A 26167-nucleotide genomic window follows, 5' to 3' on the forward strand; every position below is an offset into this window, starting at 1 on the left:
GACACTAACTGTGGTGCAACAGGTTTTTATACTTGACTAGAATTTCTTTGGCTTTTGTGAGAGATATTCCAGTAAGATTTTGCGAAGGCTGTTATTGAAGATTTCACAAACTGCCCACTTAACAGCTGAGTGTGTGCTATTCAGCATTTCTCTGTTTATAGCGTTATCTTTTGCAGTGTGAACATTTGGCTGTAGTTCTATTCCCATATATTTTCTGGTTTTATGTATTTTAATCATCTTTGTATCTAGTCCTTCCTTTCTTTTTATATGACCTGTATTATGAAGTATACACCCTGAGACAATTGGGAAATCCGAGAAAAATCGGGAACTTTTCATTGAGTAAACCGGGAGAAACCGTGAATTTTTATTTTTATCTATTTATTTATTTTCATATTTTAATTTTGACTGCTGACAACTGATTCTCGACAAAGAATTTTACTGTCTCCCACTACTGTAGAATAATACTGCAGCAATAAAACCAGGGTGTATACGACCTGGGACAACCGGGAGATCTGGCAAAAACCGGGAATTTTTTCATTCGGGAGAAAACCGGAAATAGCCCGGGAATTTTATGGAATTCCAGGAATTTTTCGTTGATTTAGTTTTCAGATAAATTTTTGTAATTTCGACTGGTATGAATCGATACTCTAACAAAGGATATTACTGTATCCCACTACTGCAGAATAATACTGCAACAATAAAACGTGAATGAAAAAAAAAATGATCATAAAACATGTGCATGTGCAGTTGCATCCCGTATGAGCAGTACCTTGCCCTGCTTCTGGCTGTTTAAGCTGTGTCAGTGGTAGCACCAAGCAGCCAGAGAATTTTTCTGTCATACCAAAGCTGCCAGATTCGTGCATGTGCAGAGCAGTCTGAATTGTTGTGGAGAGAGGTAGTCTATGTGACCTGTGTTGATGTTCAGTGATTTTGCCTTTTCCTTTTCGTTTGCAGTTCTCACGTCAGATGAAAACAGAATGGATTCCTGTGGCCGAGAGCTATCAAGTGAATTAAAATACATTCACATAAGTACGGAATGCTAAAATATTAACTCGTTTTCTGATTTTATTTTATTTCGACATTTTTCGCAGTCCGGCATTAATTGCCTTGCAATTGAATGAAGTTATTTTTGTCGGTTTGCTAAAGAAGTTTCACTTTTATTAATCTTTTCTGCAGAGGTAGTCAATTTATTTGAAAGAGAGTGGTTCATTCCACATTACTGGCTGGTTTAAACTATTTGCTTAATTTCAAGTGCACGTTTTCATCATTTGGCATGTATAGCATTATGCCATAATGAAGAACCAAACATAAGTTAATACAGTACTGGTACTTCAAGAAAATTTGCATCTCAAAGAGCACAGGTTGAGGCCTACTTCATTGTGAATCTGGACATATGAACGTGCACTTCAAGCCGAATTATGCTAGTGGAGTATTTTCTGATGTGCTGTTTCTTTTATGATGTGATGTAAGATCTCTTAATGCATTATACGTAAGAACAAAGAGGCTTCCTACGTCATTGTAGCTGCACATGCCTGTTTTCTGGCGTGCTCTGGCAACTGCTAAAAAGAACCTATTTGTAACTGGTCGCGGTAAAATATTGCAATCGGTTGTTTGAAAAGCATTACCTTCAGACTAAATTTCCTTTTATGCAAGATGAATTACATTAAATGTGAGAATGTGTGATGAATTTCTTAAATCACAAAGCATTTGACACTCATTTAAAATTTAATACTTTTTCTGGTTTTCTGGGCTTGAAATTCTTCCAAGTGGTTGGTCGTCATTTATGTCATTATTTAAAATTGTGTTGACATGATTGTTTAATGTATCTTAAGCTGTAATACATATAATAAAGACCAATTATATGTGAAAGCTTAGCTTTTCCTGCAGCTCTGACTGCATCACATATCACATGCTCTGAACTTCTGCTTTTCTCGGATGGCGAGATCACATGAGATGAGCTATGATTGACTTAGAAAAGGCGTTGTTATCTCAATTTCCATGCTTTGGGAACTACCGTGCTGTGTTTGGTGTAATTCGAATTTATACTTTCATAATATGGGAGTATGAAGCATATCATAATACGAGAATACACAGCGTATATGGTGCTGTGTGTGTCTTTCAGTAACAAGACTATTTTCCCCCCCTGGGTTTCGTTTTCTAAAGTGCCAGGAAGTTCTACAACGGTGTATAAGATTTGAACCATTCAAAGGATTGATAACTTTTACAGTCCTGGGAAAATACACTGCTACTTAACATGGAAAAAGTGTGTTTTTTTTTACCGCGAAACCAGGGAAGAATCCAGGAATTTTCTGTGTATTTATTGTACACATATTTAATGTTTATACTGTAGACTATTTACATGTAATTAATTCACATGATCTTTTATGCCACACACTAAATAAAAATGTCTCAATAAGAGATGTAATTGATAATTTGTCCATATATGAAAAATTCGAAAGTAATAGTACAATTCGGACTAGATTGTCAAAATCAGAACAGGAACTATTGAGGGATTTTTCATCTCTCCGGGTTTGTAACAAATGGAAATTGCAGAGAAGCTTCAAAATAGAAACTAATTTTTGACATGTGCAGTAATGTTAATCTTCACAGTAGCAAATCACTGACAAACACGAGTGGCCATTGCACTTGCTCTCTAGAAGAGTAATTTCATGTCAGTTAAATGTGGCACTCAGCCTGATGCACCCAGATTTCTTTCAAATTTGGTGCATTCAAGCATGCTTCCTAATTAAATCGTATGTTTATTTTTGTTAGTTTCTCCATAACTACCCTGCCCGTAGTTAACCAAAACTTATACACTGTTTTGCAATGTAATTTGTACCAAACAGTTCAAACACATAATCAGTCAACCTTATCACACTTGGAAAATACGGACATGCACTTAAGAAACATGCTGGAAGTGCAGGACTGTGTTATTCACACTTTTGTAGTTCATTCACTTTACGCCTTTCAACTGTTAACCTAAAATTCTGGTCTGAATTGTGAAGGGTATCTTTCAGGTGGGCTATGATCTTTGTTTCAAAATTTTTTTCACACTCTTCTTTTTCCAGTTGTGTCATACAAGTATACTCCAACGCTAAGGCAACTTTTTTTCAATTTTTGCTTTAGGTATTTTTTTTTTCTCAAGCTGAAGCCTCTTTTCCTCCACAGGGGAGTGACCTTAATACTGAAGGCTGATATCTATAGAATCAATTGCCAGATCTGATGCTATTTCATCTTCACATACATCATCTCTGGAAGTACCTAACTCAACTAAGGCAACACCTGCATGGGTTGATGGGTTTTGTGATATTTCCTTCCTGCATTTGCTGCAAATTTTGCCTCCTAACAGTACATTAGGAGATTTGTTTACCACCCACTCCTGAACATTCCTCAAACTCTTCTGTTCTCTTGCATGGCCTTCATCAAATGGATTGCAACAGTAAAATTTTGACTTGAAATCCATTTTTTACCAACTATTACTAAATATTACTTCACAGTGCATGTATACTGCAGTTTGAGCAAACAAGCCACACCCATGAAACAAGCTAATGAAGATTTGTTGCAATAAGTGTCTCTGATTGGCTGTTCACAGCAACAAAGGTTCATCATTTGGTCAGAGAAATAGTGACTGCTATTGGCTGCTGTTCTGGAAATACCCAAATACATATCTGTTTATGAAATTTGGTTAATGGACTTGAATTTGAAAATCTCAGAAGTCCATCATGTTGCATATCAGTGTAGATCTTTACTCATAAACTTTTCATTGCATTATCTGGATTACATATTGTATATATACTGATAGAGCACTGAAAGACTTAATTCAAAGGAAGGCCCTGGGAGTAGACAATATTCCAGTAGAACGACTGGTAGCCTTTGGAGAGCCATCTGTGAGAAAACTGTACCATCTGGTGAACAAGGTGTATGAGACAGGCAAAATACCTTCAGACTTCAGGAAGAATGTAATAATTCCAATCCCAAAGACAGTAGGTGTTGAGAGGTGTGAAAATTACCGAACTATCAGATTAATAAGTCACGGCTGCAAAATACCAACACGAATTCTTTACAGATGAAAAGAAAACTGATAAAAGCCAATATTGGGGAAGATCAGTTTGGATTCCGTAGAAATGTTGGAACATGCGAGGCAATACTGACCCTACGACTTCATCTTAGAAGCTAGGTTAAGGAAAGGTAAACATATGTTTCTAGCATTTGTCATATGTTTCTAGCATTTGTAGGCTTGGAGAAAGCTTTTGACAATATTGACTGGAACACTCTCTTTCAAATTCTAAAGGTGGCAGGGGTCAGATATAGGAAGCAAAAGGCTATCTACAATTTGTACTGAAACTGGGTGGCAGTTATAAGAGTCGAGTGGCATGAATGGGAAGCAGTGGTTGAGAAGGGAATGAGATAGGGTTGTAGCCTATCCCCGATGTTATTCTATCTGTATATTGAGCAACCAGTAAAGGAAAAAAAGAAAATTTTGGAATAGGAATTAAAATCAATGGAAAAGAAATAAAAACTTTGAGGTTCGCCGATGACATTTTAATTCTGTCAGAGACAGCAAAGGACCCGGAAGAGCTGTTGAACGGATTGGACAGTGTCTTGAAAGTAGGATATGAGATGAACATCAACAAAAGCAAAACGAGGATAATGGAATGTATTTGAATTACATCAGGTGATGCTGAGGGAATTAAATTAGGAAATGAGACACTTATAGTAGTTGATGAGTTATTTTATTTGACCAACAAAATAGCTGATGATAGTCAAAGTAGAGGGGATATAAAATTTAAACTGCCAAAGGCAAAGATGAGTTTCTGAAGAAGAGAAATTTGTTAACATCCAGTATAGATTTAAGTTTCAGGAAGTCTTTTCTGAAAGTGTCTGTATGGAGTGTAGCCATGTATGGAAGTGAAACATGGAAGATAGTAGCTTAGACAAAAAGAGAATATAGGCTTTCAAGATGTGGTGCTACAGAAAAATGCTGAAGATTAGATGGATAGATCGCATAACTAATGAGGTGGTACTGAATGGAACTGGGGAGAAGAGAAATTTGTGTCACAACTTGACTAGAAGAAGGGATCAGTTGGTCAGACATGTTCTGAGGCATCAAGGGATCACCAATTTAGTACTGGAGGGATGCGTGGAGGGTAAAAATCGTAGAGGGAGACCAAGGGATTAATACACTAAGCAGATTCAGAAGGGCGTGGGTTGCAGTAGTTACTCAGAGATGAAGCAGCTTGCACATGATGGAGTAACATGGAGGGCTACATCAAACCAGCCTCTGGACTGAAGACCACAGTAACATCATCATCTAGATTAAAAGCAGAATTATGTTCATTTATGTTCAGAGAGATGCTTGTAAATTTTACACAATATCCACACTTTGCAGATCTGTAACTTTTCTCTTATCTGGATCATTGGATGCACCAGATTTGAAAGAAACCCTGGGATGATTAGGTCGAAAAAAAATTTTTTTCTGTGTTTAATTGACATGAAATTACCAAGGAATATTCACCATTGGAGGAGGCAGGTTGCTGAGTCACTCCCACGTAGGAGTCCAGACACGGCCTAGTTAGCGCAGGAAGATATGTCGGGTGATCGTGACGGAGTACTTAGCCCAGCTTGGCGTGTGGTGTGTGTGTCTGCTGCAACAATGAAATGCTTAGATAAATATTTTTGGAAGTAGATAGCCCATGTTCCCAATATTTTTGTGGTTCAGTTTATTGCTGTTTTTGTGTGTGTGCATTCATGAATGTGTGCATGCTAGAAATGAATATTTTTGAAAATAAATAATTATAGGCAGATAGAAAAGCGTACTTGCTAAAGTAGTGGTATTTAATAATACTATACTTTTCTTTTACATTATGTCCTTATCACTTTTAATAATTGTGACATCTCCTGGTACATTGGGAGAGGCACCCTCAGTGTGTGAATTTTGAATACAAGCGTTCACTGTGGAATTCGTTCAGGTCTGACGTAAATCACAATGAAGACACTAGATAGAATTTTACTAATAAAATGTGCATTATCGTTCGCTAGGATTGTGAAGTGATGTCAGTATCTATTAGTTAAAATTGTAAGTTAAGCAAAATACAATTGTAACTTGCTCAGTGTGTGGCAAGGCAGTGAGCAAAAATAGACAGAAGTCTTAGGGTGAAAGAAATGCATTTGTGATCTTACATAGAGAGATGCTCAGCTGATAAAACGTACACCTCATGGCTCACCGGCTGGCCATGTGGGCACATTTAACGTTCAGCTAAAGTAGTCTGCACGGTTGTCTCTAGATGTGAACGGAATCATGTATGCACATACATAGAGGAAGTGGTGTGCACCGACACACGTACCTCTTCCTGCTTGCGGGTCGAGCACAGTGTGTGGTGATTTGATGCCAGGGGCACAGATGTAAATGCACCTTTAGAATTATTCCCCATTCGACTTTGCTCTGCTTGTACCCCTACTGACCTTGTCGTGCTCGTAATGCCACCAGGCGACATTCGACGTTGAGGTGGTCGATGGCCACAATGTTTTGTTTCCTATTAGGCAGTTTTTGTAACCTGTCTGTAATATTTAAATAAATACAATGGAAATATGACAGTTCTACATACTTTGTGTTGCAGGTTCTTGGAGTCTCCAGACTTCCAGCCAAATGTTGCAAAGAGATACATCGACCAGAAATTTGTTTTACAGGTAATGTTAAAATAAATAATTTAGGATACTGTCTGCTTATCAGCTGCTGAAACAAACAATTGATGAAGGTGGTGTAGCATGTGCCAAAACACACACACACACACACACACACACACACACACACACACACACACACACACACACGGAGAGAAAGAGAATAACATTGGAAATGGAAATTTTAAAGCTTTGTTATTGGGAAATGCAAAATAGTGTAAGGAATGTTCACATCTATTAAAAACAGTGAGAGTTCATCTCGACACTGTTCCATGGGTGGTATAAAGTGCAGGAACCACAATCTGCACAATAATAATAATATTATGTTGATGCTGCACTGGGAGCAACACTTGGGTCTTTTACACGTCTCTTTGCAAGTGTTTGTGTGTTTCAAGTTTTTAGTACTTCAATCTCAAGTTTCTTCAGTTGACATGCTTTAATAGAAGGTGAACTGTCTGTTCGTAATTATTACTGTAGCAGATTCTTACACAAAAATATATCACAGATATTCACATTTCATGTCTATCTACTTATCAGTTTGTATTTCTCTCTATTCATTAATCATTTGTGAATTACTTTATCTTTGCTTGTGCCACGTGTTGTCTCAAATTGTGTGTGTCGCTGAGTCCCACGTTACTAATCGTGCTGATTTTTTTGAATCTTAGTTGTTGCATCATTTTATTCTAATTTAATCCACAACCTGTACAGAGATCAAATTCTGACTTGACTTTCTCTTTTTGCTGAAATCTCTGTTTTTCTTCCTGTTCTGCTACATATTTTGAAGAACAAATGTTTGGCTTCAAAACCAAAGTGTGTTTTACCTGACCACAATATTATTGCACTCGGCCTCCGTGGCTGTTATCGGCAACTTGTGTTGACGTTACAGTAAACAAGTACAGTGGTGGCTAACTTGACGAAATGTCACAATAGAAGTGCACGGTAAGCTGACTGAAGCACCCCTCCTTCCCAGCTGCAATAATATTGTGGTCAGCTAATAAGGTCGTGCTGGTGGTGGTAAGTAAGTAGTAGTAGTAGTAGTAATAGTAGTAGTTGCTGTTGCTTTTGCTGCCGCTGCTGCTGCTTTGACCTTCGGCCCAAACACTGGTTTGATGCAAAGCTCCACGCTAGTGTCTTCTGTGCATGCCTCTGCTTCTCTGATTTATTACTACAACCTCATCTGTTCTAACACGCTTACCCTATTCATAACCTGGTTCCCTCTACAGTTTTTACCATCATTAGTTTCTCTATTACCAAATACAGAATACCTGGATGGTGTCCTAATTTCCTGTAGCACCACATCTCTAAAACCTCTGTTCTTGTTGGAACAAGATGTCTTGCTCGTTGTTGTTGTTGTGGTCTTCAGTCCGGAGACTGATTTGATGCAGCTCTCCATGCTGTTATATCCTGTGCAAGCCTCTTCAACTCCGAATAACTAGTGCATCTTACATCCTTCTGAATCTGCTTAGCTTATTCATCTCTTGGTCTCCCTCTGATTTTTTACCCTCCACACTTTCCTCAAATACTAAATTGGTGAGCCCTTGATGCCTCAGTATGAGCAAATGATCCCTTCTGCCTCTCATGTTGTGGCACAAATTACTCTTCTCTAGCTTGTATATGAGGATAAACTATAGACAAATAGCTTTACAAAAGAATTTCTAACATTTAAATTTATCTTAACAAATTTCTCTTTTCAGAAATGTTTTTCTTTCTGTACCCTTCCAATTCTGCCATCTATAGTTGTTTTGCTACCTAAATATCAAAACTTACCTACTACTTTTAATGTCTTCTTTCCTGCTCTGTTAACTGAATGCCATTACCCTTGGTTTACTTTTCATGATGATCATATTTTAACCTGTTTCAAAGACAGTTTGTGTCCCAATCAACAGCTCTTCAAAGTCCTTTGCAGTTTCTGATGACAAAATTTAAACTTCTTTGACAAACAGCTTGTGACTTACGAGCCTAATATGTTAGTGCCACACCGTGGCAGTCCAGAAAGGTGCTTAGCATCACATTGCCCAGTGGTAGTATATTGGTGTGCATTTAGAAGAAATCACTTGTAAGAACTTGCGTGAGATGTATGCCCAACAGTGAACAGTTAGAAGGGTAACTTTTGTCTGTTCATGCAAAGCTGTCGGTGAATGAAGTCGTGATGTGAGGACTGGCAACTGTGTTCTGCTGCAATTTGGACTGCAGCAATGTGTGAGTACAGTTAAGGCACCAAAATATTTATTCAGTTCAGTATAATAGCACCACATGGTGCAGTGTTCCAAGGCTGTTTTAAATGAGCAACGATATATAAATGGAATATTCGTGGCAACTAAATATCGAAGTGCCTCTGCTGTGTTATTCCTGTACTGAAACATGCCTGTCGAATGTTTTCTATTTTTCCCCCCACTTTGGCATGGAAGTAGCATGTGTTGTGATAGTTGCCTGCTGTGCAGTTTTGCCTCGGAACGTCCTTACAAATAGTTGAAAGACAGGTTTTTCCCGTAAGAGTGCCCAAAAATTTAACACGACATAGAGAATGCTCCGCCGAACAGTTTGAGGCAGGGGAGCCAGCTTAAGGAGACAATAGCAATAAAATCACATTACCGTGTACTTTTTTATTTACATTAGTTAACTGCAAATACCATCACTGACACAATGAATGCACGATTTGTACAGTACCTTACAAAATGTGCTGAAACAGTCAGCCATCGAACTCGGGACAAGTCTGACATCGATAAACAAGATTTTGGCACACCCCGACAATTATCCCTGGTGTGTTTCAAATTACATTGCAGGCAACTACAATTCTCTAAACTATTTCCAACTCTGTATCGAGTGGGGTCTCGTACACAAGTGACTAGATATCCCCATAGGAAATAATCAAGGGGATTCAGGTCAGGTGACCTCACAGCCCATTACAATCCAGTGACCAGGAAATATTGAGATGGCTGCAGACATCCACACTGAAATGAGGTGGTGCACTGTCACGTTGTATCCACATCCTCTTGTGAACAGCCAAGGACACGTTCTCCATCAATGCAGGTAGAACTCTTTGCACGAACCTCAAGTACATGGGGCCATTCAGATGGCCAGACAGAAGATGTGGCCCAGTGAGATTGTCGCCTACAATGCCGGCCCAGATATTCACAGCAAAATGTATTTGATGGTGTGACTCTACTATAGTGTGATGGCTTTCCTCATCCCACACATGGCTGTTCCTGTTGTTCGAAATACCATCACAATCAAATGAGGCCTAGTCAGTAAACAGCATGATTTGGAGGAAATCTGATCACTCAATCCATTGTTGGAGCAACCAGTGACACAGTGCGACCCTTGATGCAGAGTCAGTCACAAACGTTCCGTGGTATCATTGTAGGTGATACGGGTGCAATTGTTCGTGGAGTACTCACCACATGCTAGCATGTGCAGTGCCCATTTCTAGTGCAATACAGTGAGTACTTGTAGTGGGACTCACTGCAACACATTCCAGCACCCCCTCTTGAAAATCGGGTGTGAGAGTAGTTCTCATGTTGCCAGGTCCTTTGTTTCTTCTTTCCTATGAACCAGTCTCCTGCATTCATTGACTGAGAGAAATAAGCACTCATCATGATACATGATGCCTGTTGGGAACCCTGTATAGCCTTTCAGCAGCGAGAGCATTGCAGTGATCTCCATACACAAATTGCATGTCAGTGAGTTGTGCGAAACTGTACCGGTATTGCTCCATCGTATTGTACTATACATCTCTGAATAGTACTGAGTGATGACTGGTTCTGTAAGGGATTCATAGCATGTTCTGTCATGGGACAGTATAAATATGATACAACAGAGCCACCTTATGGACAAGTAAAGTAAATAAAATCTACATGATGACTTTCTAGTAACCAGGCTTGTCGTCCTTGTATCCTTGGAGGAAACAAAGAATGCACATGTAAATAAACAGCACAATATGTGTAAACTTGTGCTTATGTTACTTGTAAATGAGCTGGAAAACAGTAATGCGAGAGAAAGCAGTAGACACGTTTACTCCTTAAGCTGGCTTCTCTGACCACAGGTTCCCTACCTCAGATTGTTTGGTGAAGCATCCTCTATGTCCTGTTAAATTTTTGCACACACACTTACAGAAACACTCTGTATACTTATATAATTACGGAACTAATGACAGTAGAGAGTATTAATGACCAAAGCAAAATTCACAGTGGGGTGTCCTTCGCAAAGATTGGAAGGTAAATTCTCCATGTTGTTGAGAACTGAAAGAATTCAAAAAGTGTTACAGTAATAGATGATGTATTGTCATGAAAGATGCTACAACTGTACATTTTTCAAATATCAAAAAGAAATACTTTGTCACCTTAAAAAATTTAAAAAACACAAATTGTTGAAACTGTCTGGCAGATTAAAACTGTGTGCCGGACCGAGACTCAAACTCGGGACCTTTGCCTTTCGTGGGCAAGTGCTCTACCAACTGAGCTACCCGAGTATGACTCACACCCCGTCCTCACAGCTTTACTTCTGCCAGTATCTCTTCTCCTACCTTCCAAACTTTACAGAAGCTCTCCTGCAGTTTTAATCTGCTAGTGCCAGGTAGGTACAACATCCTGTGCTGGATCCGATATGTGGATGACGTCCTGGTAGATGAACCAAACAGCAGAATTGACCAGACGTAAATGCTGTTCATATTAAAGTAAATTTTAAAATGGAAAAGGAGCAAAACAGGTAGTTAAATTTCTTGTACATTCTTCAGAACTGCAAATGCACATTTGATATAAACTGAAAACCCAACAACAATGGATGCAATAATACACCAGACATCAAATTGCCCAAACTCTCACAAATAAGCAGCACTTGGACACAAGCCCCACAGACTAAACACAGTACTATTAGACACAGACAAGACAACCAACACAAAGAAAAAAATAGCATAGCACAAATAGCTACGGGCAATGGATACAAGGAAATCATAGTAACAAAGCTAAGTAATGAAATAAAGAAACAGAAAAAGATAGAAGCACGGATATCACTAACACAATGATAGACCCACACAGAGAGACATACAAAACTTAAGAATAGGATCACAAAATAAGAAAAGAAAGAAAATAAAACATGTACACAATGACATACAACCACAAAACACATGCAGTATATGTAATATTGTCAGAAAATGAGGCATAAAAATAACTCACCATGCAAATGATTCAATTCAAAAGTCTTTCCAAAATTAATAGAAAAACAGATCTACATAAAAGATAAAAAATTTACCATCTGAAACATAATACATGTGGTGGAAGATAAGTAAATCAAACCAGAATGTTTGACGTCAGATACAGAGAGCACAGAAGTATAGGACAGTTCATTGTATAGGGCAATTCATTCAGCTTTCACTGAATATCTACACCAAAGTGGACATAAAATTACCACCAGAGACACAGACATGGAAATTGAAGACGAAAAAACATCTTCTCACCCTAAAAGAAAACTGACATTTAAAAAATCCCCGTGGAAACAAACAGATCATAAACAATTAGAACAACATTGTAAACCACACAATTTTCAAACTAATGTCTCACATACTACAATATTAAGTATAGACATTTGACCACACCTCTATTACATGACACCCAATCGCTATACCCCCCCCCCCCCTCCCACCCCCAATCAGTTCCCAATCACCACTACTATGTCCTCCTAATTGCTTTTCCTCTAATCAATTTCCACACCACCACCACCACCACCACCACAACCACCACCAACACTCCCCCCACAACTCAGTCTGTTCTCGACACGCATCCGTTCCCCCTTTTCCACTAAATCTCTTTTAAACATATGACATCTTCAGTAATTCACACACACACACACACACACACACACACACACACACACACACACACACACACACATACACAAATTTAAATAAAATTCATTCCCTTGTTGGCAATGCTCACAACCTACACAGAAAAGAAATGAATAAATATAAACACTGTGCTGGGTGCGTAACTTGTAAAACGACAGTTTTGATTCTGTTGAGAAGTTTTACAAAGTGGGCTGAACTACAAACAAACACGATATAAGAGAAAGTGGCTTCGAAAAAACTGCCAAGAGTAAAAGTGAAATGAAGGTTTTTTCAACCTCTGCTGACAATGAGGAATAAAACAGTGGTTTGCCAAGTGTGTAAAGAGACAAAAACACTGTAAGTAAATTCTACACTGATTTTATAAGGAAATACTGGAAAATTCAGGTTAGAATGTAACAATATTATGAAAAGGAAAGTTGCTACTCACCATATAGCGAAGATGTTGAGTCGCAAATAGGCACAACAAAAAGACTCTTATAATTAAAGCTGAAACCAACAACAGTTGTCTGAGTCTGAAGTTTTGTGTGTGTGTGTGTGTGTGTGTTGTTGATAAGGCCTTAACGGCTGAAAGCTTTAATTGTAAGAGTCTTTTTGTTGTGCGTATCTGTGACCCAGCATCTCCCCTATATGGTGAGTAACAACTCTCTCTCTCTCTCTCTCTCTCTCTCTCTGTCTCTCTCTCTCTCTCTCTCTCTCTCTCACACACACACACACACACACACACACACACACACACACACACACACACACACTCAATGACAACAGATGATGTTTCATTCTGTGATTGCAATAGCTTAAAACGTGAAAACTGGTAATGATTGGTTTATAACAGCTGGTGTGGAAGATGGCCTCGCAAACACACACGTTACTATTTCTGCTCACCAAGCGGCAGCAGGAAAACACACACAGAAAAAGGTTTTTAATGTGCAAGCTTTCGGAGCCACTGGCTGCACCTTCTGGCAGAAGAGTTGAAGGGTACACAAGAGGGGTGAAAAAAACGACTGGGGAGGTTTACGAAAAAGGTCAGAGTTTGGAAAAGACCCCCGTTTGGGTCCCATGGTGGGGTTTCATGGGATCCATAAGATTCAGTCACTGGTTTGGTTTAGATACATTGATGACATATTTGCCATTTGGACTTGTAGTGAGGCTGACCTGTTAAAATTCTTGGTACCTCTAAATACAATCCCATGCCAATTTCTTTGATTTTTGATCTTATCCTCACCAAAGGGCAGCTACACACTTCTGTCCACATTAAACCCACTGCCAAACAACAGTACTTACATTTTGAAAGTCGCCATCCTTTCCATATCAGATGTTCCCTCCCATATAGCCATTTGAGGCAAATGTATTAACTAGCTACATTGAGAAGGCTGTGGCCTCCTAAAATCATGCCCTGAAATGAGATCCATTCTATCAGAAATTCTGCCCATCACACCTAGAATAGCTTTTCATCACACTTCCAGTCTCTGCAGTATTCTTGTCAGATCCTGTGCTCCCTCTATATCCATCTCCCTACCTGTATGGTTCCTATCCCTGTAACTGCCCCACTGCAAGACTCACCGTATACACTCTTCAGTGGCAAAACATACCCTATCAAAGGGAGAGCTACCTGTGGAACATCACGTGTTATATACCAGCTATTGTGTAAACACTGTTTGGCCCCTTACATTGGCATGCCTATCAACAAGTTATCAGTGGGGATAGGCAGACGGTGTATACCAGCAACATATGATATCATGTTTCAGAGCACACTGTACAACATAAGTCGTGACCTTGGTGCTTGTTTCACCACATGCATTATGCGGAGTCTTCTCCAGACACAAGTTTATCAGTATTCTGCAGGTGCTACAGCATTCCTTGGTTCTTAACACCCACCTTGCCTTAATTTACATTAATTTCTTCTGTCTCATCGTTTCTTCACAGTAACTACTCCTTTCTTCACTCTGATTTAGTTTCTACATCTTTTATTTTCTGATCCATCTATTTTTCGCTGTCCTGCTCTGCACACTATTACATACTATGCACTTAGATTTCCACTCATATTTACTTGTTCACAATGTTTTAGCGGTAATCTCTGTCTTGCATATTAATCTGTCCTCCTGCTTAGGCTCTCAGGTTGTCAAATCTAGTCAGGTGCAGTCCCCAACAGTCAGTCTTGCCTTCTTATCCCATCTGGTAACTCTCCCCTGACCCAGGGTTCTGGGTGACTTTTCCAAACTTTCCCCCTCATCTCTCCAGTTCTTTTTCTTGACCCCTCTTGCTTACCGCTCAGCCCTTCTAGTGGAAGGAGCAGCCACTGATTCTGAAAGCTTGCATCCCGAAATTCTCTTTTATTGTGTGTTTTCTCCAGCTGCTGCTTGGTAAGATGATTTTTTAATCCATTAAAGTATTTTATGTTGCCAAAAATTTAATAATTTCGTTGTTATGTTGCTAAGTCTGTTACTTGTAACAACCTTATGGAAGGGAAGTTGCTACTCACCATATAGTGGAGGATAGTGGAGTGAGAGCTAAGTACATCTACATCTATACTCCGCAAGCCACCCAACGGTGTGTGGCGGAGGGCACTTTACGTGCCACTGTCATTACCTCCCTTTGCTGTTCCAGTCGCGTATGGTTTGCGGGAAGAACGACTGCCGGAAAGCCTCTGTCCTTGCTTGAATCTCTCTAATTTTACATTCATGATCTCCTCGGGAGGTATAAGTAGTGGGAAGCAATGTATTAGATACCTCGTCCAGAAATGCACCCTCTTGAAACCTGGACAGCAAGCTACACCGCAATGCGGAGCGCCTCTCTTGCAGAGTCTGTCACTTGAGTTTGCTAAACATCTCCGTAACGCTATCACGCTTACCAAATAACCTTGTGACGAAACGCGCCATTCTTCTTTGGATCTTCTCTATCTCCTCTGTCAACCCGACCTGGTGCGGATCCAGGGTGTATACGACCCGGGACACCCGGGAAATCCGGGAAAAACCCGGGAATTTTTCGGAATTCTGGGAATTTTTCATTGTTTTAGCTATCAGTTAATTTTTTGTAATTTTGACTGCAGAATTGATTCTCTAGCAAAGAATGTTATTGTATCCTGCTACTGGAGAATGATTGCAGCAATAAAATATAAACGAGAGGGGAAAAAATAAAACTTAAGTGACAAAGGAAATGTGCAATTTACAACAAAACACCGTGCACGCACAAGCGTCTGCAGATAGCAAAAGTATGTCAAAGGCCGTAGGGTGCAGACTGTAATTCTTCGTAACAATGAACTGCTTGCTATGAGCATGACGTCACAACTGTTCACATTAGGTTCGTTTGACCAGTTGCTAGATGTCTGTTGCACATGCGCATTTGACTCGCGTATAAGCAGTACCTTCTCCCGCTTCCCACTACGGCGCTACTTGTAGTTCGGCTGTTAGCTGTATTGGTAGTAGCTGCAAGCAGCCAGATGCAAACGGCCCTAGCTGCCAGATTCGTGCTTGCACAGAGTTGTCTGAGTTGTAGTGGGGAGGGGGTTAGTCTCCATGTGACCCGTGTTTACGTGATTTCGCTGCTTCTCTTCTTGTACAGCTCCCACGTCAAATGAAAACAAAACTGATTTCTGTGGCCGGGAGCTATCAAGTGAATTAAAATACATTCACATAGTTACGGAGGGCAAAAATATATTATTAATTTCAGTTTTCTGATTTTATTTTCTTTCCGAGTTAGTAGCAGTCAAGCATATTAATCGTCTTGCAGAAGAATGAAATTATTTTTGCAAGTTTGCTAAAGAAATTCCGCTGAGGCAATCATTTTATTTGAAACGAAGTGTTTCATTCTACAGTATTGGCTAGTTCCAACTGTTCGGTGAATTTAAAGTGCACATTATCATCTTCTGCCATGTATGGCATTATGCCATGATAACGAACCAAACATTAGATCGTAGAGTACTGGTACTCCAAGAAAATTTACATCCCAAAAACCACACTGAAAAGCTTAATATCAGATGGAACCTACTTCATTGTGAATCTGGAAAAAGCCAATTTGCACTTCAAGCCGAATTATGCATTTTAGTATGGTTTAGGAAATTTCGATGCTCTTTGGAGTATCCTCTGATGCCCTGTTTCTTTTTTGGTGTAATGTAAGCTCTCTTAGTGCTTTATACCCACGAACATGCGGGCTTCCTACACCACTGCAGTTGCACACACACAATAATGCGTTTTCTGGCGCTCTCTGACAACTGGTAAATCGAACCTATTTTTAACAGTATTGCGAACGGTCGTTAGAAAAGCGTTACTTTCAAAGTAAATTTCTTTTTACGCAAGATGACTTATGTTACGTGTGAGAAAGTGGGATGGATATCTAAATCATAGAGCGTTTGAAACTGAACAGTTTGAGGACCAGCCACTTACAAGAATTTCGAGCCGAGACATTTATGTCATAATTTTAAATTTACTGGCATATCTGTGTGATGTATCTCAAAGTATAACACACACAAAAAAGATCAATATTAGATGTGAAAGCTTAGCATCTGTTGTAGCGTGTTAATTTTAGAGACCAATATTATATGTGAAAGCTTAGCTTTTCTTGTAGATATACGGTACTGTGTACATTAATGTAAACCGTTAACTTTTCCTCTTGTGTGTTTGTGCTATGTAACCAGTAATCTTGCTATTGGCTGACTATAACACGTGTCCTATGCTCTGAATAGCTGCTGTCATCGGCTGGCGAGATCTCGTGGCTTGAGATATGACTCGCTTACAGAAGGACATCGCAACCTCGGTTGCAACGCTCCGGAAACTAATAAAACGTTAACCATTCAATGGATTGATAAGTTTCACAGTTCCGAGGGAAAATCTACGGAAAACCTACTGTCACTTAGCACAGAAAAAGTGTATTTTCGCCCGGGAAAAAGCATATTTTTTAAACGGGATATCCGGGAGAAATCTGGGAATAATACGGGAATTTTTTTTTCCTTGTCCCCGTATACACCCTGGGATCCCACTCTGATGAGTAATACTCAAGTATAGGTCGAATGAGTGTTTTGTAAGCCACCTCCTTTGTTGATGGACTACATTTTCTAAGGACTCTCCCAACGAATCTCAACCTGGCACCCACCTTACCAACAGTTAATTTTATATGACCATTCCACTTCAAATCGTTCCGTACGCACACACGCAGATATTTTAAAGAAGTAACTGCTACCAGTGTTTGTTCCGCTGTCATATAATCATACAATAAAAGATCCTTCTTTCTGTGTATTCGCAATACATTACATTTGTCTATGTTAAGGGTCAGTTTCCACTCGCTGCACCAAGTGCCTATCCGCTGCAGATCTTCCTCCACTTTGCTGCAATTTTCTAATGCTGCAACTTTTCTGTATACTACAGCATAATCCGCGAAAAGCCGTGTGGAACTTCCAACACTATCTACTAGGTCATTTATATATATTGTGAAAAGCAATGGTCCCTTAATATTCCCCTATGGTACGCCAGTCTATAGACGTCTCTCCATTGAGAACAACATGCTGTGTTCTGTTTGCTAAAAACTATTCAATCCAGCCTCACAGCTGATCTGATATTCCGTAGGCTCTTACTCTGTTTATCAGGCAACAGTGCGGAACTGTATCAGACGCCTTCCGGAAGTTAAGGAAAATGGCATCTACCTGGGAACGTGTATCTAATATTTTCTGGGTCTCACGAACAAATAAAGTGAGTTGGGTCTCACAAGATCGCTGTTTCTGGAATGCATGTTGATTCCTACAGAGTAGATTCTGGGTTTCCAGAAATGACATGATATGTGAGCAAAAACATGTTCTAAAATTCTACAACAGATCGATGTCAGAGATATAAGCCTATAGTTTTGAGCATCTGCTTGACTACCCTTCTTGAAAACTGGGACTACCTGTGCTATTTTCCAATCTTTTGGAACCTCCCGTTCCTCTAGAGACTTGCGGTACACAGCTGTTAGAAGTTCTTTCCCTTACTCTGTGTAGAATCGAATTGGTATCCCGTCAGGTCCAGTGGACTTCCCTCTGTTGAGTGATTTCAGTTGCTTTTCTATTCCTTGGACACTTATTTCGATGTCAGCCATTTTTTCATTTGTGCGAGGATTTAGAGAAGGAATTGCAGTATGGTCTTCCTCTGTGAAACAGCATTGGAAAAAGGTGTTTAGTATTTTAGCTTTACGCGTGTCATCCTCTGTTTCAATGCCATCATCATCCCAGAGTGTCTGGATATGCTGTTTCGATCCACTTACTAGTTTATGTAAGACCAGAACTTCCTAGGATTTTCTGTCAAGTCGGTACATAGAATTTTACTTTCGAATTCACTGAACGCTTCACGCTTAGCCCTCCTTACGCCAACTTTGGCACTGTTTAGCTTCTGTTTGTCTGAGAGGTTTTGGCTGCGTTTAAACTTGCAGTGAAGCTCTCTTTGCTTTTGCAATAGTTTCCTTACTTTGTTGTTGAACCACAGTGGGTTTTTCCTGTGCCTCACAGTGTCTAAAACGCATTTTACAATTGCCTTGAACTTTTTCCATAAACCCTCATCATTGTCGGTGTCGGAACAGAAATTTTCATATTGATCTGTTAGGTGGTCTGAAATCTGCCTCCTAATACTCTTGCTAAACAGAAAAACCTTCCTCCCTTTTTTTATATTCCTATTTACTTCCATATTCGGGGATACTGGAATGGAAACAGAGGAGGAGTTGAGGCCAGGAGGATAAGGGAATGTGGGGTATATTGCAGGGAAGGTTCCCACCTACGCAATTCAGAAAAGCTGGTGTTGGTGATAAGGATACATCCAGCAAGGCTGTGAAGCCGTCATAGAAATGATGGATGTCATGTAGGGCAGCATGCTCTGAAACAGTGTGTTCCACTTGTTTCTTATTCGTGACAGTGCCTATATTGGGCTGTGTGAAATAGAATTGGACTGTGTGAAAAAGAATTGGACAGTGTATGGGTGGTGATGACTGCGTAGTTGAGTGCCCTCAAACCAAACACCACCACCATCACTACCACCATCACTACCACCATCACTACCACCACCATCACCACCACCACCACCACCACCACCACCACCACCACCACTTATTTCTTGGCCACAGTTTGTTGGTGGCTATTCATGCAGACAGACAGCTTGTTGGTTGTCATACCCACATAGAACACAGCACAGTTGTTGCAGCTTAGCTTGTAGATCACGTGACTGGTTTCACAAGTAGCCCTGCCTTTGATGCAATAGGTGATGTTTGTGATCGGACTGGAGTGGGTGGTGGTGGTGGTGGTGGTGGTGGTGGTGGTGGTGGTGGGAGGATATATGGGACTGGTCTTGCATCTAGGTCTGTTACAGGGATTTAGCTATGAGGTAGGGGTTGGGAGCGGGGGTCGTGTAGGGATGGACAAGTACGTTATGCAAGTTCGGTGGACAGCGGAATACCACTTTGTGAGGGTTGGGAAGGATGGTGGGCAAGACATTTCTCATTTCAGGTGTGAGCTAACAACCCAAAGATGTTTGGGTTCACATGCGATCCCTCTTCGTTGAAATGTTTTGGCACAAACACATCTAGGGGTAGAACCGCATGTGTCACATTACACCCACTAAATTAGACACGTGTGAACCGTTGGTTAAATTGTATGGTTGGTGGCAACTTTACAAAACTGTATGAAACATACAAAGTTAATGTAACACATAATAACAGTAATAATAATATCAGGAACTAAATTAATGACCCATAAATGATGTAGGCCACACAGTTGTGATTTGGTTAGAATAATGTTTATTCAGAAAGCAAACTAATAGCAAAAGTGGCCGTATTTAGAGTTACTGTTACACTTGAGTGCATATCCATTTGACGCAGTTGGATTGTTCACAATCTCATCGCGAAATAAAAGTCCAATACTCCACCTTGTTATCTGAACAGAAAGTTAAGAGTTCACATCAGGCGCGTGGCTGCTCACCGCTCAGACACTAAGTCCCACGATACCACACAATGCGAAATTTTCTAAGTGTTGGAGGGAGAATAAGAAGTTTACAAGTGTTACAAGCTCTTCCAAGGTGGCCGAGAAGATGCCAATGACAAACCTTGCTCTGGTCGCCCCAGTGCTTCAACAACAGATGATAATGTCAAAGCTGTGAAGAAAATTGTTTTGGAAAGTCATCAAATACAGGGAAGTTGCTGAGGATATTAGCATAACTGTCAGCTCGTGTCATGAAATTTTTTTGCACGTTTGGGACACGAGACCTGTCAGTGAAGTTTGTTCCAAAACTTCACAATTTTGATCAGAAGAACCGTCACATGAGAATAGCTGTGGAGCTCTTGAATTACGTCAGTGATGATCCTGATTTGCTCAAAACGGGTGATGAAACATGGGTATATTGTTATGACATCGAAACCAAAGCCCAGTCATCCCAATGGAAGCATCCCGGAGGGCCAAGACCAAAAGAAAAAGCACGCGAATTTGGATCAAATGTCAAATTTGCTCACTGTGTTTTCAAATTACCGTGGCATAGTGCATTGTGATTTTCTGCCTTAAGGTTGTACAGTCAATGAGTATCACCTTGACGTTATGTGCCATTTGCGAGAAGCATTATGCAAAAGAGTCTGGAATTGTGGAAAAACAATTCATGGCTTTTGCATCCTGACAGTGTACCTGTTCATTCCTCGTTGCTTGTGAGAGATTCTTTTAGCCAAAAACATCACGACAGTTATGCTTCAGCCCCCCATGTGACTTTTTTTCTGTTCCCAAAACTGAAGAGACCTATGAAAGGACAAAGATTTTCAACAGTTGAGAAAATAAAAACTGCATCACTGGAAGTACTCAAGGCTGTACAAAAAAGTGCTTCGAGTATTGGAAGAAGCATTGGCACAAGTGTATTGTATCTGAGGGGGGGGATTATTTTGAAGGGGACAACATGAGTATTGATCAATAAGTAAATATCAAGCCACCTTACTCTTTGAACACACCTTGTACTCCACAAGCTACCGTATGATGCACAGTGTGGGGCACCGTGTATCACTACTAGCTGTTTCTTTTCCTATTCCACTCACAAATGGAACGAGGGGAAAACAACTGTCTACATGTTTCCGTACGAGCCCTAATTTCTCTTATCTTTACAGTCCTTATGCAAAATGTACAGTAGAATAGATCTGCAGTCAGCCACAAAAACCGGTTCCATAAATTATCTCAATAGTTTTTCGCAAAATGGATGTTGGCTTCCTTCCAGGGATTCCTATTAGAGTTCACAAAGCACCTCCATAATATGTAAGTATTAATAGAACGTACCAGTAACAAATCTAGTGGCACAACTTTTAATGACTTTGATGTCTTTCTTCAATCCAACTTGATGGGGATCCCAAACACTCAAGAATGGGTCACACTAGTGTTCTACACGTGGTTGTCATTTATTGATGAGCTAAAATTCTCAAAGTTAAGCCAGGTTGACTATTTGACTTCCATACTACCTTCCTTAAGTGTTCATTCTTCAAAATTCCAAAGAATGTAGTCCAGTCAACATTCCCAAAAGCTTTCTCTAAATTTACAAATGCTATAAATATAGGTTTCCCTTCTGTCACCCTGTCTTCTAGGATGAATCATGGGGTCAGTATAGGCTCACGTGTTCCTATATTTGTCCTGCATCAAACTGGTCTTCCCTGAGATCAGCTTCTGCAGTTTTTAGAATTTTCTGGAAATAATTCATGTCAGTATTGGGCAACCATGAGTTAACTGAACTGATGGCTTGATAGTATTCACATCTCTCAGCACCTACCATTCTTGGATTTGGGATTATTGTATTCTTCTTGAAGTCTGAAGGCATTTTGCTTGTCAGGTATTTTTCCCAACAGGTGGAACAGTTTTGTCATGGCTCTGTCTCCCAAGAATATCAAAACTTCTGATAGAATCTAGTCTGCTGCAGAAATCTTGTTTTGACATAGATCTTTAAGAGGCCTGTCAAATTCTTCTTGCAGTATATATCCTATCTCATCTTCTTTTACTTCCTTCTCCCTTTCTATGATACTTCTTTAAGTTCATTTCCTGTATATCACCACAAAGCTTTCCCTTTTTTGCTTAGTAATGGTCGATTTTTATTATTTCTCTGTACTCCATTTAAGATAATGTATTTGACAGCATCCCACCTTACCCTCCTGACTCAACACTCGTCTTTTATCTCCAAATTCAAATATAAATTTCATCTGATGATGTTACCACAGATTTCCCTGTGTTGTCTGGAAACATTGTGCTTGGTTGCCTTTTGAAACCATTATCCATTTATAATATGACAGTTTCACACACAAATAATCATACCTAGGCATTATAGAGCCATAAAGTGAGACCCATATTACCAGAAAAATTTTAAGTCTTTGTATAAGTTGACTATATACTTTACAAGAAGCAATGAGAGAGTTCATTATTGTAATTTAAAAAATCGTTAAGGCTTTCGTGGCCACTTGTTAACAAACTGCCTATTGGCTCCTGTCTCGGGCTCTTCGGCCGACGTTCATCTAATGATTTTACTGACGTTTCACCTGCACGAGTGGCTAGCATTGTCAAAGCTTCACCCTCCATTGCCGGTGGTGAACTGGAGCCGAGCTCGCGGCCGCAGACTATATGTACCTGGCATGCCAACGTCCGAGGGCTTCTCCACGGTCATTTCAGGTGCGGTTCTCCTCTTGCTACCTGCGACGGTCATTCGCTGCAGTACGGGAAGCCAGGATCTGTTTACCTTAATATTTTCCTCTTTCTTGTTGAAACTGTTCATGTGTTTTTGTATTTCTACAGCTTCTCTGAACAAGCGCGTGTGATAGTGCTTTTCTACAGCCAGAACTTCCATGCCGGCGAATTTTATTACGTGGTCGATCTCACTTAGTGCATGCTCTACCACGGCCGACTTCTCCACCTGCCCCAACCTGCAATGTCGCTTATGCTATTTGATCCTGGTGTTAATTGATCATCCAGTCATTCTGCCATAAACTTTTCCACATGTGCATGGTATACGGTATATTCCCGACATTGCAAGTGGGCCCCTTTTCTCCTTCGCCAATCTAAGACACTCTTTGATCTTCTTTGTCGGTTTGAAAATCATCTTTATGCAATGTTTGCGCAATATACAGCCGATTCTGTCTGTCAGTCTGGGAATATATGGCAGAAAGGCTGTACCCGACATTTCTTTTTCTTATTCCTTACTTCACCGAGTGTTTGGTTCTGTTACACTTCTAATATAATTTGTGGAGTTCTCGGAATCCTTTCCAGGTGTTGCATTTCTTGTCTGAGGTGTTGCGGCTAACATATTTGTCCTGCTCTTGTTACAAGCGTATTAATCATGCCTCTTTTCTGGCTCGTGTGGTGGTTTGATAGTTTGTGCAGGTATCGGTCTGTGTGTGTCGGTTTTTGATACATGCTGTGTCCCAGGTTTTCGCTGTCCCTTGTGACCGGCACATCTGGAAATGGCAGTTTCTTGTCCTTTTCTACTTCCATGGTAAATGTTACGTTGGCATGGGGGCTGTTCAAGTGTCTTAGGAAGTCACAATGGCTCCACACCACGAAAGTTTCATCGACGTACCTGTACCACACCTTAGGTTTGCAAGTCGCCAAGTCCAGCGCCTGTGCTTCGAATTGTTCCATGAAAAAGTTGGCCACCACTGGACTAAGAGGACTACCCATGGCGACACCTTCCAGCTGTTCATAGAAATCGCCATTCCACGTGAAATAGCTTGTGGTGAGACATGCATGGAAGAGCTTTTTGATGTCTTGCAGGGAAAATGGAACCGATGTGCTCCAGAGCGTCACTGAGTGGCACTTTCATAAACAACGAAACATCAAAGCTGACAGAGATGTCGTTTGGTGCAAGTTTCAGTTTCTTCAGCTTCTCAATTAAATGTCCTGAGTCCTTTATGTATGTGTCGGTCTTCCCCGCTTGTGGCTGGAGCAGAGAGGCCAAGTGTTTTGCCAGTTTATACATCGGTGAGCCAGGAGCGCTAATGATTGGTCTCAGTGGAATGTTGTTCTTACGGATCTTGGGTAATCCATACATCCGAGGTGGTAGGGCTATATAATGCAGTACAAATAATGGTGAGATATTCAGAAGTTGACAGTATATGCAGCTTGTGCAGATAGCTTGCCATTAGAAAATTATATTTATTGAGTGTGAAAGTGTGTTTGAACATACTATTAAAGAGGATTGTACCCGCTTCTTTTCTCATGTGGCAGGCCTTCTTGGAAGTCATCACACTATAGTTTGCAGTCCCAGAATACAATGGGCCAATGACGCTATAATGAGCACTGTGGCAACATGGTGACTGTAGTTTATGCCATGGGTCTGGGAACTTTTTTGCCACATGCCACTTGACTACCTAACAGCAAGATAAGTTGTGTCTCCATCACACTTGTGCTATCTTGCAGGCAGGAAATTATCGGCATCGATCGTGCACTTGCAATGTTGTTCACTTTGTGGCCTGTCGCTTGACTCTGCTATGTGTGCGAGTAATATCTGATGTGCTGCTGACTGTAACCTGCTACATAACTGGACTGGGGCTCTGTTTGTAACTGTACAAAATTTAAGATACAATGCGTAAAATAAGTTTGATGGAAAGCCTTTTATCGCACTTGAATATCGTGGAGAATACATTGCAATGAAACTTTTCTGTACAGATGCTGTTTGTGGTTGTAATGGTTTGTCTGTGAAGAGTGTGTATAGCAACTTCCACTTTTAGTTCCATTTTCGAAAAGCCACCCCTTCTCGCGTGTGCGTGTGTGCGAGAGAAAAATGTTCGTGTGTATTTATGTTAAGATATATTAGTCATGAATGACAGAACATCCAAAACATATTTTTTGTGTCGCTTGTTGAATTACATTTTAACTTTTACAGTTGTTGGAATTATTTGATTCCGAAGATCCTAGAGAGAGAGACTTTCTGAAGACAACTTTGCATAGAATCTATGGAAAATTTCTTGGACTTCGCTCATATATAAGGAAGCAAATAAACAACATATTTTACAGGTAAAAGAAAGATTGTCCTTATGAGACAACCATGTTCTACCTCATTAAAATACTTTGTAGTTTCATTTATTTTCTGTAGATTCTTAAAAGTTTGGAGGAATGTTTCATTTATATTGTTGAAAGAAATTACTTTCTTCATCTTTTGCATGGTGCAATGCAAACATCTTAGTAAATTGTGAATTCATGTTTGATCTGATTGAAAGGTTTGTTAATTTATTTCTGCAAGGCAAACATTGATCACTTTAGGATTTTCCTGTTCATGAAAAGGATGTTATCTATGCAGTAAAAATATTTTAGTTAACACCTTTATGGAACACGAAATGTAGTTTTGAAAGCCGTTTGTTGTTTATATTTGAAGATATTCTAATGGTGGATTGTAGTGAGGGAAAAAGTATGCATTTTGCACTTGAAGATATTTTTTATCTTCTATATGATGTTTTCGTTTGCTTCTATTATAGAGTCCTGCTTTCTTTCCATCGGTTCTAGTATCTGCCTAGTTTGTTTGGCTGGGACCGTCACAGACCTCTTGGTGCGTTTTGACCCAAGTCTGATAATGGGGAAGGCCTATTTTCACTTTCTACATTTCTGAAGCAAAAATTTGAGAATTGATGTGTTGAAACAATTAGCTGCATGAAAGGAAAATTCAATTGGGAAAAATTAATAAATTATAAGATAGAATGGTTGGT

General features: G+C 39.9%; 1 protein-coding gene across 3 annotated transcripts in view; it reads left to right on the forward strand.

Annotated features, from left to right (window-relative positions):
- Positions 1–26167, forward strand: part of LOC126460663 (serine/threonine-protein phosphatase 2A 56 kDa regulatory subunit gamma isoform) — a 338372-nt gene that overhangs the window by 223837 nt on the left and 88368 nt on the right. For all 3 annotated transcript variants that reach the window (XM_050095932.1, XM_050095933.1, XM_050095934.1), the window contains 2 exons: positions 6618–6687; positions 25351–25481. In XM_050095932.1, the coding sequence (XP_049951889.1) occupies positions 6618–6687; positions 25351–25481 (201 nt within the window). The remainder of the gene's footprint in view (positions 1–6617; positions 6688–25350; positions 25482–26167) is intronic.

The sequence above is a fragment of the Schistocerca serialis genome, chromosome 1 (genome assembly GCF_023864345.2).
Source record: "Schistocerca serialis cubense isolate TAMUIC-IGC-003099 chromosome 1, iqSchSeri2.2, whole genome shotgun sequence".
Classification (NCBI taxonomy): Eukaryota; Metazoa; Arthropoda; class Insecta; order Orthoptera; family Acrididae; genus Schistocerca; species Schistocerca serialis.